Genomic DNA, 21,758 nt, shown 5'->3' with positions numbered 1-21,758 from the left:
TGTTCCCTCTAGCTCTATCACTCAAGTGGATAAATAAAATCTGAAAAAAAAAAAAAAAAAGATGGCTTACAGGCAAGAAATATTCCCCTTCCTATGGAACTTCGTATGGGGCCTCCTGGACCAACTGATGGTCTGAGAATTCCACTGGCTCCATGCTCTATCACTGAATAAGTAGGTTAAATGAAATTCAGTGAAAATATCTAACTCAAACCACATTTATAAACAAGTAACAAACCCTTTGCCTAGAGAAGCGGAATGTGGTAAGTATGCATTGTATGATATTGTAGATGGATTTGGTCTGTCAGAGAACTGGATCCCAACTGTCTGAAAAAAAATACTCCTTTTAATATGCCCTGGGGGCTCAGCAGCACCTCCCTGACTGCTCGAGTGATCAAAGGCATGAAGGGAGTGCGAAAATCTAGAAAAAGCCGGGGTCCTCCTGTTCTCATTCCAGGAATGAAATCTTGCTCTGTAAAGAGCATAATCTACAGCTTCCATAAAATTAGCTGGGTAATGTACCATCTTTTGCTATTGTAAGGGCCTATTTAGGCAGAGCAATTCCATCTGGTTAAACAGTGATTTTGTTGTTTACGCAGTAAAAAACTTAAACTGACCCTGCCACCACCACCACCCTGCCCCCTCCCCCCAGGGGAACTTACTTAAAAGCAAGTCCGGGAAACTAGTAAAATATGGTTGACAGTCCCAGGTAACAGAGCCCAAGCACGAGAGCGGGTCATGCCAGGTGGAGACATCCAATCGTGGAGTGCGCATACTGTCTCCCTAGCTACCAAGGAGTGTGGGCCCTGCCTTTTGGGCGCCTTTTGGGTGCCAATTCTGACCACGGTGATAGGCTAGTTCAAATATCTACTATAGAGTAAATTGTAATTCAATTGGCCACCCGTGTGTGACTTAGCATGACTATGCAACTTTCTCTGTGTGTTATAATCTTATTGGCCACCTGTGTGTGGCCAGGCTCAACCACATAGCCTTTGCCTTTTAAAAGGTAGTCTGTAAGGCAGGGAGGGGTCGCCCTCTCTGTAAGAGGTGGCCCCGAACAGTTTGATTCTCGATGCTTGGTGCGAAATAAAGTTTTTTTTTTTTTAACATTTTTTTTTAAAGATTTTATTTATTTATTTGACAGACAGAGATCACTAGTAGGCAGAGAGGCAGGCAGAGAGAGAGAGAGAGAGAGAGAGAAGCAGGCTTCCTGCGGAGCAGAGAGCCCGATGCGGGGCTTGATCCCAGGACCCTGAGATCATGACCCGAGCGGAAGGCAGCAGCCCAAACCACTGAGCCACCCAGGCGCCCCCGAAATAAAGTTTTACTTGACCTTCGCTTTGTATCAATCTCGCTCCTTTGATTACGGACCCATCTCTATTACCTTAAAGACTGTGGAAGATTGGTTTACTTCTTCCTTTAACATCTGGAAGTATTCCTCACTGTGGTATCTGGCCTGGAATATTCTTTATAAGAAAAATTTAAATTACAATTTCCTTAGTAGACCCCAAATTGTTTAAATTTTATATTTCTTCTTGAACTAATATGGGATAACATTTCAAAATTTTTGGTGAAATTATTAGTCGTATCCTTTATATTCTCTCTGTAACAGCTGTAGATGTGCATTGATGGCCACGTTTGTGCTCCTTACACTGACAGACGGTACTTCTCTCTCTCTTTCTCTCTCTCTCTTTTTTTTTTCTTGATCAGTTTTGCTGGGGCATTCTCAATTTTATATCTTTCAAAAGCTGAACCAAAATATTTGTTTTCCGTTTCATTAATTCACGCTCTACAATTTCTTTCATTTTTTCCTTTTCTTTTCTTTTCTTTTTTTTTAAGAAACCGTGTATTGTCTGTCGACCACATTTCCATTTTCTGTTTAATGGTCTGTGGAAGAACAGCTTAAAGCCACTCAAGAGTTAGTCATTCCTCTCCATTCAGGGACCTGAGCAGGGATCTGCTGACAAGGCACGGAGGTCACCCGCATGCCTTCAGAGCGGTCTGTGACCTCAGGCTGAGGAGTGGTAAATCCAGGAGCCGGAGCCGTCCGTTCACTCTGAAATTCCTCTGTGGTCACAGCCTTTTCAGCAGCGGTCGGCTCTGCCCTACAATCTCTTCAGAATCTCTGTGGAAGGAGAGGTCTGGGAGGACCTCCTCTAGCTGTACCCAGGACCTGGTGCCACGCATGCGCAGACCTCCCTGGGTGGCACCCTCCACATCAGACCCACTGAGTGAGCTCCCTTGCCTATGGGATGGCGATGTCCACGTACAGCAGATGGGTTGCTCTACCATGGCTGTGGTGGGCAGGTCAACACCAGACACGTCTGTGAGAGGCCAGTGGTCAGCCCTGGCAGCAGTAACCACCAGAAGTCTTTGTTCCTGGAACACTCCCTGGATCTGGTTAATGAAGGCTCTCGAAGTGAAGCGGCCAGCCATAGTGGGGGGTCCAAGGATGGCAGCAAACTTCCGCACAACTCGTTGGCCAGTATTCCTGAAGGTCATGACCCTGACATCAGTTGGGTTTCTATGGCAACAATGGCCTGAGCTGCCAACAGAGGCTACTCCTAGGTTCTCCAAATTTATGCTAAAGATGCCATCACTTTTCCTTTTGTAGATGTACTATTCCGCTTAGAAGTCAAGTTGGTACCACCTGAGTGGGTTCCCGCTGCGAGGAATTTGAGAACACCGTCTTCCTTCATTTGGAGAACATCAAATATTCTGGACATTGTGAAAATTTCCCTTTAAGCTACGATGGGAACCCCGAACAGCACTGTATGAACCTCTCTCTACATTCTTTCTTTAGATCTACTTACTATTCTTTTTCTAACTTCTCGCAATGGATATTTAAATCAGTGAATTGTAGCCCTGTCTTTCCTAATATAGGCACTGAATGCCATAAATGCCATAAATTTCTCTTTAATCAGGGCTTTATTTCCCACAATTTTTACTGTTATCCAGACAAAGATACCTTCCAAATTTCCACTATGCTTACTTCTTTTACCTATAGGTGATTTAAATTGTCTTGATTTCTAAACATTTGGGAATTTATTTTTTAGTGTGTGTGTGTTACTGATTTCTAGCTAATTTTATTGTTGTCTGAAAACATATGCTAAGTCTTCCTGTCCAATGTGGTAGCCACTAACCAGATGTGACTATTTAAATTAATTAGAATTAAATAAAATGTTGTTCATCAGTCACATTAGCCACATTTTAAGGGCTCAGTAGCCACATGTGGCTAGTGACTATTAACTATGTGATTACTGAACGCTACTGACAAGAACCTATTAAGTTCTATTAGACAGCACTATACTAAATTATTTCAGTCTAATGAATTTGCTGAGGTTTGCTTTACAAACCAGCACATGGTCAGCTATGGTAAATGTTCTTTGTACACCCAAAAGGAGTTTTCTGCCAGTGTTGGTTGCACTGTTTTCTGTATGTTAAGTAGGTCATTTTATTAACATATCCTGTATGTCCACATGTACTATATTCTTAAACATTTTTTTTTCTGCTTGTTTACTGAGAGAGCTGTGGGGAAGTCTTCCACTAGGATTGTAGATTCATCTTTCTCATTTTAGTTTTGCTGTCAATTATAGCTTTATATACTTCGAAGCAAAATTATTAGATGTATCTACTTTGGAATATTTATATTTTCTTGGTAAACTGACTCTTTTATCAATAAAAATGTCCACTTTTATCTATAGTAAGCCTTCGGTTTTAAGGTCTACTTCTTGTCTAATATTGGTACAGTGATTAACAGCTTTCTTTTGGTTAGTGTTTTAACGGAGTATCTTTTTCCATACTTTAATTTTGAATTCCCTGGATCCTTGCTCTTACAGTGGGTCTTGCTTGAGCAAGTACCCTATAAACTATAAGAAATGCAAGAATTTTTCTCAAAGTTCATTTATATGTAACGTAATTACTGATGTAATACAACTACTGATCTACCATGTTCCTTCTCAACACTTGTTATTGTCAGACTTTTAAAAATCATATTTATATATATGTAGTGTTACTTTTGTAACTTGTTTCTAAAACCTAGTGAGCAAGTGGATTTAGAAAACTTGGGAAAGTGGAGGGTGCAGGATGGCTGTACAGCAAGGTGCTTAGTCAGGATAGGGAATTCAGGAAGATGTCATGGGGGTGTATAGGAAGCAGTTGGTAGAAATGTGCAGTAAGCAGTTGGCTCTTAAAATTTATCCTCAGGAGAGAGGGTAAACTTGATACAAATTTCATCATCCTATTTCTTCACTTTTTAAATCCCCCAAAGAATAAAGATAATTAATTATACCTTTTCCTATTCTCTTCTCAACTTACTGTCATGTTAATGCCTCTTAGCTCTTCTGCTTATGACCCTCATGCTTTTATTTGCAGACTTCAAAAGTTTTTCTTTCTGCTCCTTCCCCATTTGATTTTACTCTTCCCAAGGCAGTAAGATGATCATACCATTCCTTGGTTCAAAATTCTCAATGGCTTTCCACTATCTTGAGAACAAATACAGAAATATGAAACTCAATCCTGTTATAACTAGTACTCTTCCATTTTACGTGATACTAAATGCCAGAAAGTTGAAGTGCCTGCTCATTTAGCATCATACTCCTTAGCAGTCTTTTCTCGTACTTCATTTTGACTTCCACCTTATTCTTACCCTCTTAAGTACATGTTTTAGTCATTATTTGCAAAAACACTTGAGTGTAAGGGCAGGAACCCTTCCTATCCCCTTGAGTAGTACTCAGTAGTGCCTGACACTGAATGTGTATTGAATGAATTAATGACTAAGCACATACTCCACATCATTTCTTACACCCTCTTGCTTCTGTGACTTTGTTGACTACTCCCTTCCTGACTCTATGCCTCTAATCCCATCCTTCAAAACTCAAATCTCTGGAGCTCCCCAAACTTTCTTTCCAATTAGAATTGAACCCTACTTCCTCTTATAAGCATCTTATCTACCTCTACGATTGTATTGAGCCATGTGTTTTCTTTATACATCAGACTTTATCACATATGCTTTGTATATTCTCTGTGTATACCACAAAACCTTAAAAAAATGCCTTGCACAATGTAGATAACAATAACTATTAAAGTGATATAGTAACTGGATGATTATAGGGAATATTCAGCGTATAGCAGTGGAATCTTAACAAATGGTTAATACTAGAAAAACAATTTTAAATTTTTATTCTTAAATAAGTTTCTATTTTTCAGTTAAAAACTTTGCATATAGTAGCCTATTACCATATGTATATCAGAAATCAAAACCAGTCTGATAAATGTTGCCACTTGAAAAAAATCAACATCTTTATTTTTAGACAGAATATGGTATACAAATTAGTCGTGTGGGCACTACTTCAGCTCTCATTTTTGTTTATCTATATATGACATAGTGCTAGACTCTGACATATGGAATTTTAAAAAATTGTCTCATATTTAAGAAACTGTGATTAAATGGTAATATGGAAGAAATGATTTCAAACCACTGGTCTATGGGCTGCATTACTGAAAGCAAAATAAGTCCATATTTTCTGTCCCTATTGCAGGAACCTCAAAATTCCTACTCTTTAGGAAAACCGAAACTAGGGCAAAGAAAAAAATTTTTCTGAGAAAATAGGGCTCTGGAATTATGTAGTTAACAAGTTTAATACCAGAATATCATTGCATGTTCACACACGGGGAATTTAAGACAGATTAAGTAATGTGAGCATAAGGTAGGACTCTCTGTTGTCAGGTGGTAAGTGGCATGCCGATTATGAGTGAATGCTAATTAAGATGTAGAAGGGGTTTAAGTTTTCCCCACATTCTCTAATGTAACTTCTCTGATATGTAATAATTAGGGCTCACTCAAGGTTTGAGATAATGACACTAATACATTTCCTTCTGAGCTGACTGCACACCCCATCACAATGATCTTTACAGTATCTGATAAGGTTCTGCATTAATATTGTTATTCATTTCTTATAATGATAAAACTCTCCCCTTGTAGATTATATTTGAATAAAAGACCAGAGGCTTGTTTTGTTTTTTCATTATAACAGACAGAAAATTTCTTTCCATTGTTGCTGACATTCAGTAATATTTATTCATATTGAAGGTTTTCTCAATTACTCATGGAACTCAGAATCTTTCTTAAGTTTAGTAATGTCTGAGCTCTCAGTTAAACTTTCATTGTAGAACTTAGTGTTTTCTGTCCAGTGTGTTTCCTTTTAATGTAGCACAAGAGTTGAGCACTGATTAAAACCATTTTCATAATCAATAGCATTCCTAACATTTTTTTCTGGTATAGTGTCTCTGGTATGAAATAAAATCTGTGAATACTCTGAAGGTTTTCCCACATTTATCACACTTAGCCTGTCTTCCTCAGAATGGACTGTCTCATGATTAATAAGCTCAGAGAGCTGGCTAAAATTTCTGTTGCACTGGACACACATGTGGGGTCTCTCCCCAGTGTGGATTCCCTGGTGTTCAGTAAGCTCAGAGCATGTGCCGAAGGCTTTCCCACATGCATCACATTTACATGGCTTTTCACCAGCGTGGATTCTTTGATGGTTAATGAGATCAGAGCGCCGACTAAAGTTTTTACCACACTGATCACATGAATATGGTTTTTCTCCAGTGTGGATCCTCTGATGTAGGATAAGAGCTGAGCACTGACTAAAAGCCTTTCCACACTCAGGACATTGATAGGGTTTTTCCCCAGTGTGGATTCTCTGGTGTTTGATAAGGTCTGAGTTCTGGCTGAAACTTTTGCTGCACTGTGTGCATGGGTATGGTTTTTCTCCAGTGTGAATTCTCTGATGAAGAATAAGGTCAGAACTCTGGCTGAAGGCTTTCTCACAATGATCACAATGATAGGGCTTTTCCCCAGAGTGCACTCTCTGATGTTTGGTGAGGTCTGAGCTTTGACTGAAACTTTTATTGCACTGGTTACATGCATACGGCTTCTCTCCAGTGTGTATTCTTTGATGTTTAACGAGGTCTGAACGACGACTAAAACTTTTAGTACAATCACTGCATGGATAGGGTTTCTCTCCAGTGTGGATTCTCTGATGGAGAATAAGATTTGAGCTCTGACTAAAGGTTTTCCCACACTCATCGCATTCATAGGGCTTCTCCCCTGTATGAATTCTATGATGTTTAACAAGGTCTGATCTTCGACTAAACATTTTGCTGCACTGGCTACATGGGTAAGGTTTCTCTCCAGTGTGAATTCTCTGATGATTCATGAGATCTGAAAGTCTACTGAAGGTTTTGCTACACTGATTACATGGATAGGGTTTCTCTCCAGTGTGAATTCTCTGATGCAGAATAAGTACTGAGCTCTGATTAAAAGCTTTACCACATTCATTACATTTATAGGGTTTCTCTCCAGTGTGGATCCTTCGATGTTTAATAAGATCTGAGTTTTGACTGAAACTTTTGTTACACTGATTACATGGATATGGTTTCTCCCCAGTGTGAATTCTCTGATGCAGAATAAGATCTGAGCTCTGACTGAAGGCTTTTCCACACACATCACATTTATATGGTTTCTCCCCAGTGTGGATTCTTTGATGTTTTATAACATCAGAACTCTGACTAAAATGTTTGTTACACTGGTTACATGTATAAGGCTTCTCTCCAGTATGGATTCTCTGATGCTTAACCAGATCTGAGCGCTGGCTAAAACTTTTACTACAGTGACTGCACTGATAGGGTTTTTCTCCTGTATGGATTCTCTGATGGATGATGAGATCAGAACTCTGACTGAAGGCTTTCCCACATTCATCACATTTATAAGGTTTTTCACCAGTGTGGACTCTTTGATGTTTAATAAGGTCTGAGCTCCGACTGAAACTTTTAATGCACCAAGTACAAGGATAGGGTTTCTCTCCAGTATGAATTCTCTGATGCAGAACCAGAGCTGAGCTCACACTAAAAGCCTTTCCACACTTATCACATTCATAGGGTTTCTCCCAATGGGTTCTTCGATGCCTAATAAGGCCTGTACTCCACGCAAAGCTTTGCCCACATTCATCACAGTTATGCTGTCTTCTTTTAAAGAAATTTTGATCCTTCTCATTTAATTTATCCCCCAATTCACAAAATCCTCTGCATTCAGAATCCTGGAGGACATCATCTCTGGGGCTGCCAGACTCCTCAGGCAATGGTTCAATTTTTGTTGTAATTTCCTCCTCTGAAGTCACCTCTCCAATCTTGGTCTTAGTCTCACCACCTAGAACAATAAAAAATCCAAATGGAATGTATTCTTCATACTGTATATCACAATATGAGAGTGCTCTAAAACACTGAAAATTATCCTCTGAAAGAGCAATTAGGAAGAATCAATAAGTAATGGATCATAAGAACCATGTATTGAAATGGTTTACCAGATATGTCCTGCATATGTTTGTCACAGGAGATCTGGGAATACTGAAACCCAGTCAGAGTAATTATTAAAGTTTTGATTAAATTAAAACTAATACACAAGCAACTTATTAACATAAGTAAGGTAAGCAATATGAAAGAGTTCTTGAGGGATAGCGGAGAAGGAGAGAGAGAAGGCAGCAGTGGCAGCCTGGCTGTCACTGGGAAGAACACCAACCAGCCTGATCAGAGGCTACTATTGGGGGTTAAGGCAAGCTCTGTTTAGTATTACTAGCCAATGCAACAAGACATGAAAAATAGGGGTGCCTGGGTGGCTCAGTGGGTTAAGCCGCTGCCTTCGGCTCAGGTCATGATCTCAGGGTCCTGGGATCGAGCCCCGCTTCGGGCTCTCTGCTCAGCGGGGAGCCTGCTTCCCCCTCTCTCTCTGCCTGCCTCTTTGCCTACTTGTGATCTCTATCTGTCAAATAAATAAATAAAATCTTAAAAAAAAAAGACATGAAAAATAAATGAGAGATACAAACAAGAAAAAAGTCAAACTGTCTTCACTTGTAGACTATACAATCATGTATGTAGAAAATTCTAGGGGCGCCTGGGTGGCTCAGTGGGTTAGGCCGCTGCCTTCGGCTCAGGTCCTGATTCAGGGTCCTGGGATCAAGTCCCGCATCCTCTCTCTGCTCAGCAGGGAGCCTGCTTCCTCCTCCCTTTCTGCCTGCCTCTCTGCCTACTTGTGATCTCTCTCTGTCAAATAAATAAAATATTAAAAAAAAAAAAAAAGAAAATTCTAAAGTATCTCAAAAAAGTTATTAGAGGGGCACCTGGGTGGCTCAGTGGGTTAAAGCCTCTGCCTTCAGCTCAGGTCATGATCCTGGGGCCCTGGGATTGAGCCCCACATAGGGCTCTCTGCTCAGTGGGGGGCCTGCTTTCCCCACTCTCTCTGCCTGCCTCTGCCTACTTGTGATCGTGGTCTGTCAAATAAATAAATAAATAAATAAATAAAATCTTAAAAAAAAAAAAAAGTTATTAGAATTCATACATGAGTTTATTAGAATAACATACAAAACCCAACTGTATTTTAGTATACTACCCATGAAAAATTAGAGCCTAAAATTAAAAACATTTTTAATTACACCAAAAATAAAATATTTAAAAACAATTCAACAAAATACGTGTATATGTTTATAATGAACACTACAAAACACTGCTAAGAGAAGTTAAAGAAGACATAATAAACAGAAATATATGTCATCACTTATGGAGAGGAAGATTTAATATTGTTAAGATGGTGGATTTCTTTCCAAACTTTGCTATAGGTTCAATGCAACTCCAATCAAAGCTCAGCAGTATTTTTTCATAGAAATTGACAAACTGATTCTAAACTTTATGTAGAAAGGCATAGAAGAGTCTAAACAATTTTGGAAAAGAAGAACAAAATTAAAGAAGTTACACTACCAGATTTCAAGCTTTATTATAAGGCTATAGTAATCAAAGCAGTATGGGACTGCATAAGGACAAGCATATCCCCTAATGGAAAAAGACTGAGTCCATAAATAGATCCAAACATTTATGTAAAACTGATTGTCAACAAAGTTGCTAAGAAAATCAATGGTGAAAGGATAGTCTTTTTCAAACAAAAGACATTGTTATATCTTTTCAGCTGTAACAGTAACATAAATTAACCATCTTTTCTTATGCTATATACAAAAATTAATTAGAAATTTAATATAAACATAAACATAAAAACTAAAACTATAACACTTCTAGAAGAAAGCAAAGCACAGATGACAAAAGTTAAGGCACAGAACTGTGAGAAAATAAATTGCAGTTTAAGCCACACAGTTTGTGATACTTTGCTATGGGAGCCCTAGCAGACAAATAAAGCATGTTTTTGAACTATACACATTTATGGAATTATATCACATATATTCTATGATTTGTTTTTTTGTTTTTTTTTTTTTGCTCAACATTATGTTTGGAAAATTCATCCATATTCAATCGTGTAACTGCAGTCTACTTATGTTCACTACCATAGTGTGACATATACCTCAATTTATTTAGCCATTCTCCTTCAATGGACAGTAATATTTTTTATTTCAAACAATGCTCATATGAATCTGCTGGTACATTTATCTTTATGCATATATTCAAGTGTTTCTCCAGGTTACATAAACTTAGGACCAGAATTGCTAGGTCTTATTTTTGAGTTTGAGTTCACACTGCTCTATACGCTAACCAATATTAAGTCTATCCTTTTTTTAACTCACTGCAATCAGGCTTTTTATCTCCTTAACTCCATCAAAACTGCACTTATCAGAATCCCTAATAAGCTCTATCTTAACAAATCTGATGGTCAATTCTCAATCTTCTTCTGTATTTATCTGACATAATTGATTACTCTCTTCTTAAAACATTTTTCTTCTAACTTACCTTTCCCCTACTCTCCATAACACAGTATACTTTAATTTTTTTTTAATTTATTCATTTGTCAGAGAGAGAGAAAGATAGCAAGAAGGCACACAAGCAGGGGGAGTGGCAGGGAGAGGGAGAAGCAGGCTCCTGGCTGAGCAAGGAGCCTGATGCAGGACTCCATCCCAGGAACATGGAATCATGACACGAGCCAAAAGGCAGATGTTTAACTGACTGAGCTACCCAGGCATCTCCAGAGTAATCTTTTTTTTTTTTTTTTTAAAGATTTTATTTATTTATTTGACAGACAGAGAGAGATCACAAGTAGGCAGAGAGGCAGGCAGAGAGAGAGGAGGAAGCAGGCTCCCTGCTGAGCAGAGAGCCCGATGTGGGGCTCGATCCCAGGACCCTGGGATCATGACCTGAGCTGAAGGCAGCGGCTTAACCCACTGAGCTACCGAGGTGCCCCCAGAGTAATCTTTATATGTTATTATCATGCACAAAATGTTCCAGTGGTTTCCTATTACACTGGGAATAAATTCTGTGTCCTTACTATGGCTCAGAAGGTTCCATCCCGTCCTTTCTCTCTCTGCTCTCATTTCATTCCCGTTTCCTGTCTACCCCAAACTGACACTGTTCCTGCTACATTAAAGGGCCTCTGGCATTTGCTGGTCCCTGTGCCTAAAACACTCTTCTCTCAGATAGCCATGTGGCTTGTTTTCTCACTTCCCTTATATCTCTAACCAACTGTTACTACCTCAGAAAGACACAATACTTGGAGAGCTCTGCATTTTTGAAACAACAGATATCACAGTCGAATGTGCTGAAACGACCAATATTAGTACCCTGACTCAAAATTTTAAAAAAGGCTTTGCATGGGTCCCGGTTGCAATGTAAGCTGTCCTATCACATGACTTTATTAACCCAGATAACCAATAGTAAGAAATGTCTGCAGTAGTCAGGGATGCTGTATTAAGGCTTCTGCAAGCCTCCAGAAGAGAACTACACCGGAGTAAGGCCATATTCTCTTCTGCCATCAATTTTCTAAGTGAAAAACAGATGCTGGCCTGCTCTTGGGCACTAATAAGACTTAATGCTTCACCACAGAACACTAAATGACTATTACAAGCTGATCAATGTGAGCTACCCAGTTGACCCACCAAATCCTAAAACTAGACATACAGACCAGCGTTCCATTATAAAAGCAAGGATGGAAGACAAATTCCATGAGCTAGTGATGTGGGTGTCCTTATTGCTCCACGAATCCCCTCCTTATTAGCCAATATTCATGGCCTAATGGGAGTTCCCTCTTATCAGTTAACAGAGGAGGAAAATGTACAGAACTGAGTTATAGATGGGTCTGCTCAGTGTGTGGACACTAGCAGAAAACGAATCTTTCACTTACACCTTGACTCTGAAGTGACCTGAAACATACTGGTAAAGGCAAATCCTCCCATTAGACAGAATTTCAGGTATATACCTGGCTGTCCACTTTCATGGAAGGCAACAGAGCCTAAGATACACATCTGTATTGATTCATGGATAATGACTAATGGGTTATTGGTTAGTTAGGTAGCTAAAAGAACAAGCCTGGAAGATCAGATATAAGGATTATAGAAGAAAATTATAACAGACCTCCTACGATGGGCAAAGAATGAATGTATTTGTGTTCTGTGTGAATACTCACCAAAGGGCATCCACTTGAAAGAAGCCTCTCAATCAGATGGACATGGTGATCCACGTTGTGAATATCAGTCAGCTTTTTTACTAATGTTTGCCCAATGGATTCATGTACAAAGTAGTCATGGAAGCTATGTGTGGGCTCAACAATATGGGTGTCTACTTACAAGGCTGATATGCCTATTATCACAGCTATATAGCCAGGCAGCCAACTGCTGGGACCAACCCTGAGCCCCTAACATGGTACAATTCTCCGGAGAGGAACGAGCCCACAACTAGGGGGCCGATTCATCAGTCGTGGCTCCTTCTATCATGAAGAGGGCAAAAATTTGTTTTCAAAGGACTAAATATATAGTCCAAATACAAATGTGCACTGACCTAAGAGAATGCTTTATTTATTACCATGGGATTCTATACAATAATACCTCCAGAGGAGTAGTTTTACAGGGAAAAAGGTACAGCAATAAGCTCACACACATGTAATTCATGGGTCTTACCACACGGCCCATCATCCAGAAGTAAGTGGATTCCAATAATAGTGGAATGATTTACTGAAGGCTCAGTTACGGTACCAGGCTAGGCAACAACACCCTAATCTTGGGGTGCTGTCCTACAGGATGCAATATGTGCCTTAAACCAGAGGAGAATAAACAGTGTTGTCTTATCTATGGCCAGAGTACCTGCGCATAGGAGCCAAGGGTAGAGGAGTAGTAAAATGTCTCCTTTCACTATATAACTAATAATCCATTCATATCATGGATTGTATTATATTTATATTCTTAAAGATTTATTTGAGAGAGCACATGAGTGTGCATGCACATGTGGGTGGGGGCAGACAGAGAGGGAAATAAGCAGACTCCCCACTGAGCAGGGAACCTGATGTGAGGCTTAACCCCATGACCCTAAGATTACAACCTGAAATGAAATTAAGAGTCGGACAATCAACTAAATGAGCCACCCAGGTGCCCCCATATAATTTTTAATTCCTATCCCCATTATCTTGGGCTTGGTGAGTTTGGGGTTCTGGTTCTCAAAGAAGAAATATGTCTACCATGGAACAAAGTCATGATTTTGTTAAATCTGAAGCTGAGACTGTCTCCTGGCCATTTGGGTTCCTCATGCTGCTGAACCAACTGGCAAGAGAAAGGGTTGCTCTGCTGGCTGGGATGACTGATACCAATTGATACTGGGGGTTGGCTGCTGCTACATAACAAGGGCAAGGAAAAAGAGGCGTGGAAATCAGGTAATTCAATGCGGGTGCTTCTTAGTTCTCTCCTGTCTAAAGGCCCAATCAATGGTACACTGAAATAACATGGAAGAGACAAGATCATCAAAGACTCAGATCATCCAGGAAGAAAGGTTTATGTTATTAAACTAGGTAAAGAAGTCTGCCACTGAGATCCTGACAGAGGGTAGAGACAACGTAGAATGAGTGATGAAAAAAAAGTTATGATTATCAGTTTTAGCTTTATGAATAGTAAAACCTGCAGCAGTGATTTTAAGTTAATTATGTCTTCACCCCCTTTACCTCACTACCTAATATGAGGAGCATCAATGGCAGTGAAGTTTCACGTTTTGGTGGGGGGGGGTATAATTTAATTACAAGTCAACCTGTGAAGCAGAAGCTTAAGAGACTGTTTTTCTCTGTGTTAGGAACATGATAAACCAAAAAAAGGACAAAAGTAAACATTATAGGTTAAAAGGGATGGACTGTAATGGGATATTCTCCTTTTGCCCCTCTAGGTCTACTGTTCATGTTTCTCTGTGCTCCAAGAGGCTGATACTAATTTATGGACTGCAGCACTTGGGATTCTGTGTCCTCTGGCTTGCAATTAGATTTGGCCCAAAGTAGGAGGAGAACTGTAGAATGACCAACTATCCTGGTTTGTCCAAAACAGATGGGGATCTTGGGATATAGGACTTTCAGTGCTAAACCCCAGGGGAAACCAGGATGAGTTCTTCACTCTACATCCTGACTCCCTTCTTGCTGGGCCAGGAGTTGCAAGTGACTGTGCTTCTTTTAGCAAAGGCTATTGCTCCTACTGGGGAGTTCTACCCTACAGCTATACTCTCCAGGATTTGGTAATCAGTCTCTCCCTTTGTAACACTAGGCCTAAGGGTAGTAACTGCTTATTTTTTTGGTCCCAAAGCTGTACTCTAACCCTTATTAATTTCTGTAATCCTGCCCATCTTCTTCATGAAATGTTGAATTACCAATTTGAATGAACCATCTGTTTCCTGCTAGAATCCTGACTGATATATCCTGGTTTATTTTCTTTGTAACCATTACCACTATCTGATGTTCTACCATATATTTATTTATTTCCTATTTCCCCCACCAGACTGTAAGCTCCTTGAGGGCAAAGGCTTTTCTGTTCAGTTCACTGCTATATGCCCAGCACTTAGAACAGTATAAGAGTAGCCCCTCAATAACTAACCATATTATATGGTCAGCAATAATTAATAAGCTATATTCTGATTAACTAATAAACATTTATCAACAATAAATATTTGTTGAATAGGTGATTACTTATTAGAAGGACACATTGTTAGTAGTGACTATCTTTTTTATTTTTAAAGATTATTTATTTATTTAACAGGCAGAGATTACAAGTAAGCAGAGAGGCAGGCAGAGAGAGAGAGAAGAGGAAGCAGGCTCCCCGCTGAGCAGAGAGTCCGATGCGGGGCTTGATCCCAGGACCCTGGGACCATGACCTGAGCCGAAGGCAGAGGCTTTAACCCACTGAGCCACCCAGGCACCCCTATTTTTTTGAAGATTTTATTTATTTATTTGTCAGAGACAGAGAGAGAGCAAGCACAAGCAGGCAGAGGCAGAGAGAGAAGCAAGCTCCCCGCTGAGCACAAGGAGCCCAATGTGGGACTTGATCCCGGGACTCTAGGGTCATGACCTGAGCCAAACGTAGTTGCTTAGCCAACTGAGCCCCCCAGGCATTCCAGTGACTATCTTTAGATGGTGGAGCTGTATGTTATTTAAATTCCCTGTTTTGTGTCTTTCTGTATTTTATAAATGTACTTTAGTATAATTATATTATTCTATAGTAAAAAAATGTTCTTTCACACACACTCTAAGAGACACAAACACATGCAATATGTAAATTTATATAAAACTGCAAGAAGGAGACCCAATTCTGTAGTAATTCTCATGAAAAATGAGAGCTAGATGCCTTACAATAGATTCTTAAGGAAAGACAAGTTCTAAATATAGAAGAGAGAAACAAAACAAAATAAAAATACTCAAAACTATAAAGAGGCAGAAGATCTGGAATATAAAAAAAAAAAAAGACAGTAAAATTTCACAAGCAAAATGAGAGGACCAAAATCAGAAAATAGCAAAATATGATGTGAAAATGAGACCCTGCAGAACACCTGAATAAGAATGGGATTAAAGAGGGGCCTGGGTGGCTCAGTGGGTTAAAGCCTCTGCCTTCAGCTCAGGTCATGATCTCAGGGTCCTGGGATCGAGCCCCAAATTGGGCTCTCTGCTCAGCAGGGAGCCTGCTTCCCTTCCTCTCTCTCTGCCTGCCTGTCTCCTTACTTGTGATCTCTGTCTGTCAAACTGATAAATAAAATCTTAAAAAAAAAAAAAGAATGGGATTAAAATTATCTAACTAAAAATAACAGTGCCTACCACTTATAAAGAATTTACTAACAGTCTGGTCTGTGTGCAGAACTTTATATAATGTAATATTATTAGTGCTTGTGGTGTTTGTTATAGTAGTAAGGGATCCCAACAAACCCTATCTCCAAATAACTACATCCTTGTGTAGTTCTTTTCCACAATGACTCTGGAACGTCAATATAACACAAACATAAGTTAGAAAAGTGCTTATGCATCCCAAGGCTTTCCCTCTCTCCGTATGGAAAACTGGCTGCCCCATGAGAAAGAGTGGGCTGGACAGCTGCAGGTGGGTGACTCCAGCCATGACCAGCACCAACAGCCAGACATATATGGCTGATACTCAGACCCTGGCCCTAGTTGAGCCACTAGATGACTGCACAAGTGATCCCAGACGAAACCAGGAGAAAAAACTGCCGGCTGAAACCAGCCCAAGTTGAGGACCTACAGAACCATAAGAAAATAGCATGGTTTAAAAATGTCTGATGTTTAAGGTCACTAAATTTTGGAGTCCTTTATTATGGAGCAATAGACACAACCCTCAAAATAACCTCCAAGGTATGAGTTACTAAATACTTATAAAATGAGGAAGCAGAAAGCAGAATCGTTTCAAAAAAAAAAAGAAAAAAAAGAAAGAAAACACAAGTAATTTACTGAAGCTAGTACATGACAAAGCTAGTATTTGAATCCAGGGTGTCAGACTCCAACCAAACTTTTAATTAGCCCAATCCGTACTTGAAAAAGATGACTTGAAAAGATTTTAAAGGGAAAATATCAAACACTGACAGACCGGTGAGAAAGTGATTATAAGGGGGAAAATGGGCAACTGGGAACTTAAGGAGAGGAGGGAACTCCATGAGAATCTGACTGCCAGAATTCACAATAAAGCTATGTGACTGGGCTTGTAGCACTCAAGACATGATACCGCCTAATATAGTGAGGGATAGGGAACGAAGAATACCGATAGCCTGGAAGACACTAACACAGCACCATTAACAACCCTCCCCACCACCTGAACCGCCTAAGAAAGGTAGAATGCACTGCTTCTCACCTGACAGAAGGTGGTGTTCTTGAGACTCATAATTGAAGTGGATCTCCATGGGCTGTAACTGGACGCTTGGCACCTCGGGGAGCAACTGGAGAATTACCATTTCCTCAGTAAGCTTTTCTTGTCCGCATAGGAGTCTGAAACCTGGAGGCAACAGGGTACCACTGGGCTTGGAAGGCAATCATCGTGGAGACCGGAGATATAATTTCGGAGAAACATCCTCTAGATATAAGAGAAGTGAAGGAGAAAACAAAATCTCATTTAATTTCCAAGTGGTTTTCTCCGAGAATGTATTAGGCTTCCTCCCTCGTGATGAGGCTCGGACATAAACCATTTTGGACGTGCAGTCTCCATTCCAAGACTAGGGACCTTCAAACATAACTGGCGATTAAGGCTCCTGAAATAAGAATGTAACTGGGAAGAGAAGGCAGGGGAGGATATTGTAAAATTCTGTTTCGGCGGTTAACGCTCTATTCGCTGCCTCTCCTATACCGCCCCGGCACTACTGGTCACCATCGTTATCCCTTTCCCTCCTTCCCTTTTCCCAGCGCTCGCACATTCAGGCTGCTTTTCCCCCGCACGCTCTGCGGGTCTGCGAGGATGCACCCCCCTTCCTGATTCCACATGTCCCCAGAGTTTCCGGTGTTCATTCGGTTGAACCCAAGGCCGCGGAGGCGCTGCCCCGGTACCCAAAGCACATTAGGCCGAGGACCCACCGCCCCAGGAGCAGCGCCTGGGGGCGACCCGCGCGGCCGGGGACTCTCTACGGACTCGAGAAACCCCACAGGGTTTACTGGCGGTGCCGCAAGGCAGCCCAGGAGGTGAGATCACCCGAGGTCCCCTGGCTCCCATGACCTTACATCACCCATACCTCGACGTGTCCTTCAGGTCCCTGTCAAGCCCCACGCGCTGCGAAACCGCCATCGCCGCGTCCACTCTAGGAAACTGGGAGGATTGTTCAGCTCTATGGCGCGGGGGGCGCCCGCCCGGGCGCAGGCGCAAGGGGTCGGCGGCAGGCTGGGGCGGGTTGAAGAGATTTAACCCCTGAACACCCGCGTAGCTGATCCAGTCCCGCTGTAGCGAGCGACCTGGTCAGCCAGCGACCGGTCCCTTGCTGCCGTACCTGCCGGTTCTTGACGTGAATGTCGAAACATCTTTCGGGAAAGCTCTCTGAGGCAGGGTAGGTTTTCTGACTACATAATGAGTTCTTCCTTAATATCTCTCTGTTTTAAAATCCCCACGCCACCTCCTATTCATACTCGCTGGTGTGCTTCCATTCTAACTTTCTTCCTGTCGTCTCTGGTTTTTTCCCCTAGAACAGTGGTGTGCCTCCAAATCACCCGGAAGCCTTATTAAAAATTTTTACTGGGCCCCACCCCTAGAGTGAACCTAGAACTCAGGATCATAGGTACTGCTGCTGTTGGCTCTGGACCACACTTTGAGAACCATTGCCCTACGAATTAATTACTGACTTGCCGGGAAGCTGGATTTTGATGTACTTTGCCATCACGGAAGGCCATAGGGGTCTTTTTTAAACAGTTTGCTTAAGAGGAAATTAAAAACAAAAAAACAGAAAAACAAAGAAAACCATGGAGACATATGAAAATGAAAACACAACAGCCCCAAAATCTTTAGGATGCATCAAAAGCTGTTCTAAGAGGGAGGTTTATAAAATACCAGCCTACTTCAAGAAGCAAGAAAAATCACAAATAAACCAACCAAAAAATACACCTGAAGGAGCTAGAAAAAGAACAAACAAAACTCAAAACCAGTAGAAGGAAGGACGTTGATAAAGACAAGATCAGAAATGAATAAAATAGAAACTAAACAATTTGCTTGCCAGTGCAATCCTCATTGTGGCTAAAAGATCCTGCAGGGTGAGAAGGATCTGAAATTTGGAGGAGCAGGGTGCACATTGGGGTAGGAAAGAATATTGTTGTGTCCTTGGATATTTCTTGGGAAGTACAGGGTGAGTAAGGAGAAGGATTGAGACATATAAGATGTTGGGGAGAGGTACAGGTTTGAGAAAGTGGTGGCTGGCTGAAATGATGGTTGAGGTGGAAGTAGAGAGCTTTGTGTCCCAGCCCAAGACACTCTTCTGATATATGAAATCTTAGAGATGTATAAATGAGACTCTGATATTCCTTGTATGGAATATCAAGAATGGAGTGGGTCCAGCCTCCCAAGAATGAAGTGAAGATACGTTAGAAAGAAGGCAAAACAGCTTCACTGTGATATAACAGACATACAATAATAAGCAAATATTAGAGTATATAATTTGATAAGTTTTGCATATGCACATAATTGTGAAACCATCACCACAATCAAAATAATGAATGCATCCAACAAGTTCAGAAATTTTCTGTACCTTTTGTATCTCCTCCCTCTTCCCAAAGCTCCCAACCACTGTTCTGCTTTGTGTTACTAAAAGTTAGTTTGTATGTTTTAGAGACTTATTTAAATGGAATCATACAGAATGCAGTCTTTTTTTCATCAGACTTCTTTCACTAGGCATTATTTTTATTATTATTTTTAAATTATTATTTATTTATTTATTCGACAGAGATCACAAGCAGGCGGGGGGTGGGGGGGAAGCAGACTCCCTGCTGAGCAGAGAGCCCAATGCGGGGCTCCATCCCAGGACCCTGGGATCATGACTTGAGCCAAAGGCAGAGGCTTTAACCCACTGAGCCACCCAGGCGCCCCCACTGAGCATTATTATTTTGAGATTTATCTGTATCACGGTTGTCTATCAACGGTCCGTTGCCTTTTTTTTTTTCTGAATAATATTTCATTAGCTATATATATCACAATTTGTTTAACCACTCACGAGTTGATGGGAGTTTGGGTTATTTGCAGGTTTTTTACTATTACAAATCAAGCTGCTATGAACATTGTTGTCCAAGACTTTATATGGACATGTACTTTTTTCTCTTTCATGGTAGTTGTATGTTTAACGTTTTGAGAAACTGCAACACTATTTGTCAGAGTGGTTGAACCATTTCGCATTCCCACCAACAGTATATGAGAATGCGATAGCTGATATACTACTTTAAACAGGTGTTGAGTAAAAGAGAATGAGAAATGTAACCAGAGGTTAATTCTTATGTACAAAGGTGAGGCTTTTGTTCACTTTTTACCTGGAAGTGATGATGTGACTGTGGATTTTCTGAGTGTTTAACCAAGGAAATCAAACTTTTTTTCAGATTGTGCTAGATTTGTGGCTTTGTGGAGTTTTACCGAAGATGTTGCATTCTCCAAGCTGAGAAGCCAGCTTGGCATCTGTTTGATCAGTCGGCCAGAACAACCGGAGACCCAGCTGTGGTCCACACCAGCTGACACTGAAGGTGTTCCTCTCCGTAAGGTAAAGGAATTCAAAGGTTTCCAGAGAGATCAGGAGTGATAATACGGGCATGGGAAAAGATAAGAGATTCTCCAGAATGAAAGTGATAGGTCACCCGCCAATATTCTACCTGATTTTCATTTCTTATTCCATTTCCTCTTGGGGGAAACTAGGCCAAACTAACAAATGTCTGATTTATACATAGATTCTACAGCAGTGGTTCTTCATCTTTTGGGGGGTAATGTAACTACTTTGAGAATATGATAAAAACTACAGATCTCTGGGGCACCTGGGTGGCTCAGTGGGTTAAGCCTCTTCCTTCGGCTCAGGTCATGATCTCAGGGTCCTGGGATTGAGCCCTGCATTAGGATCTCTGCTCAGCGGGGAGCCTGCTTCCCCCTCTCTCTCTCTGCCTGCCGCTCTGCCTACTTGCAGTCTCTCTCTCTTTGTCAAATAAATAAATAAAATCTTAAGAAACAAACAAAAAACAGGGGCACCTGGGTGGCTCAGCTGGTTAAGCGACTGCCTTCAGTTCAGGTCATGATCCTGGGGTCCCAGGATCGAGTCCCACATTGACTCCTTGCTCAGCAGGGAGTCTGCTTCTCTCTCTGACACTCTCCCCCCTCATGTTCTCTCTCTCAAGTAAATAAAATCTTAAAGAAAAAAACAAAAAACTATAGACCTCTTCCTCACAAAGTTGGACTTAAAGACCTACTTCTTATCCTGTATTGCTTATCATGTATTATATTGTATTAGAAATTAATTTCCCTTGATAGTTAAACTTCACAAAGAATGAACTTCAATCTAAAAATCAATTCCCAGGGACGCCTGGGTGGCTCAGTTGGTTGGACGACTGCCTTCGGCTCAGGTCATGATCCCGGAGTCCCGGGATCGAGTCCCGCATCGGGCTCCCAGCTCCATGGGGAGTCTGCTTCTTCCTCTGACCTTCTCCTTGCTCATGCTCTCTCTCTCACTGTCTCTCTCTCAAATGAATAAATAAAGTCTTTAAAAAAAAAAAAATCAATTCCCAGGTCCAGGTAAAAAAGGGAAATAAATCCAAAGTGTGAAGCCAAATGAAAAATTTAACATTCCTTTTGATCAAATAAATATTTATATGTAGGCTGCTGCTGTTTAATTTTGAATGGCATGTCTAAATTATGGACAACACAATAACTTTGAAATATTAATATGCATGTCCAGTTGACTGTGTCTTTTTAAAAATAGAACAAATGCTGGGACGCCTGGGTGGCTCAGTCTATTAAGCTGCTGCTTACCGCTCAGATCAT

General features: G+C 40.8%; 1 protein-coding gene and 1 pseudogene across 2 annotated transcripts in view; both read right to left on the bottom strand.

Moving 5' to 3' along the window:
* Positions 1-1,320: 1,320 nt before the first annotated feature.
* Positions 1,321-3,689, bottom strand: LOC132023571 (small ribosomal subunit protein uS2-like; annotated as a pseudogene).
* A 1,472-nt stretch (positions 3,690-5,161) lies between these two features.
* ZNF397 (zinc finger protein 397) overlaps positions 5,162-21,758 on the bottom strand; it is a 44,769-nt gene continuing 28,172 nt past the window's right edge. Inside the window, exons 1-3 of one of the 2 annotated variants that reach the window (XM_059409456.1) lie at positions 18,001-18,166; positions 17,133-17,351; positions 5,162-8,209 (exon numbers count right to left, since the gene is read on the bottom strand). In XM_059409456.1, coding sequence (XP_059265439.1) covers positions 6,201-8,209; positions 17,133-17,232 — 2,109 coding nt within the window. In that variant the 5' untranslated portion in view covers positions 17,233-17,351; positions 18,001-18,166 and the 3' untranslated portion in view covers positions 5,162-6,200. Of the gene's footprint in view, positions 8,210-17,132; positions 17,352-18,000; positions 18,167-21,758 lie in introns of those variants that run through there. The other variant, XM_059409458.1, reaches the window with a different exon arrangement.

This window comes from Mustela nigripes, chromosome 8 (genome assembly GCF_022355385.1).
Source record: "Mustela nigripes isolate SB6536 chromosome 8, MUSNIG.SB6536, whole genome shotgun sequence".
NCBI lineage: Eukaryota > Metazoa > Chordata > Mammalia > Carnivora > Mustelidae > Mustela > Mustela nigripes.
The sequence above is the reverse complement of the archived record's forward strand: the minus strand, read 5'-3'. Positions and strand labels throughout refer to the sequence as shown.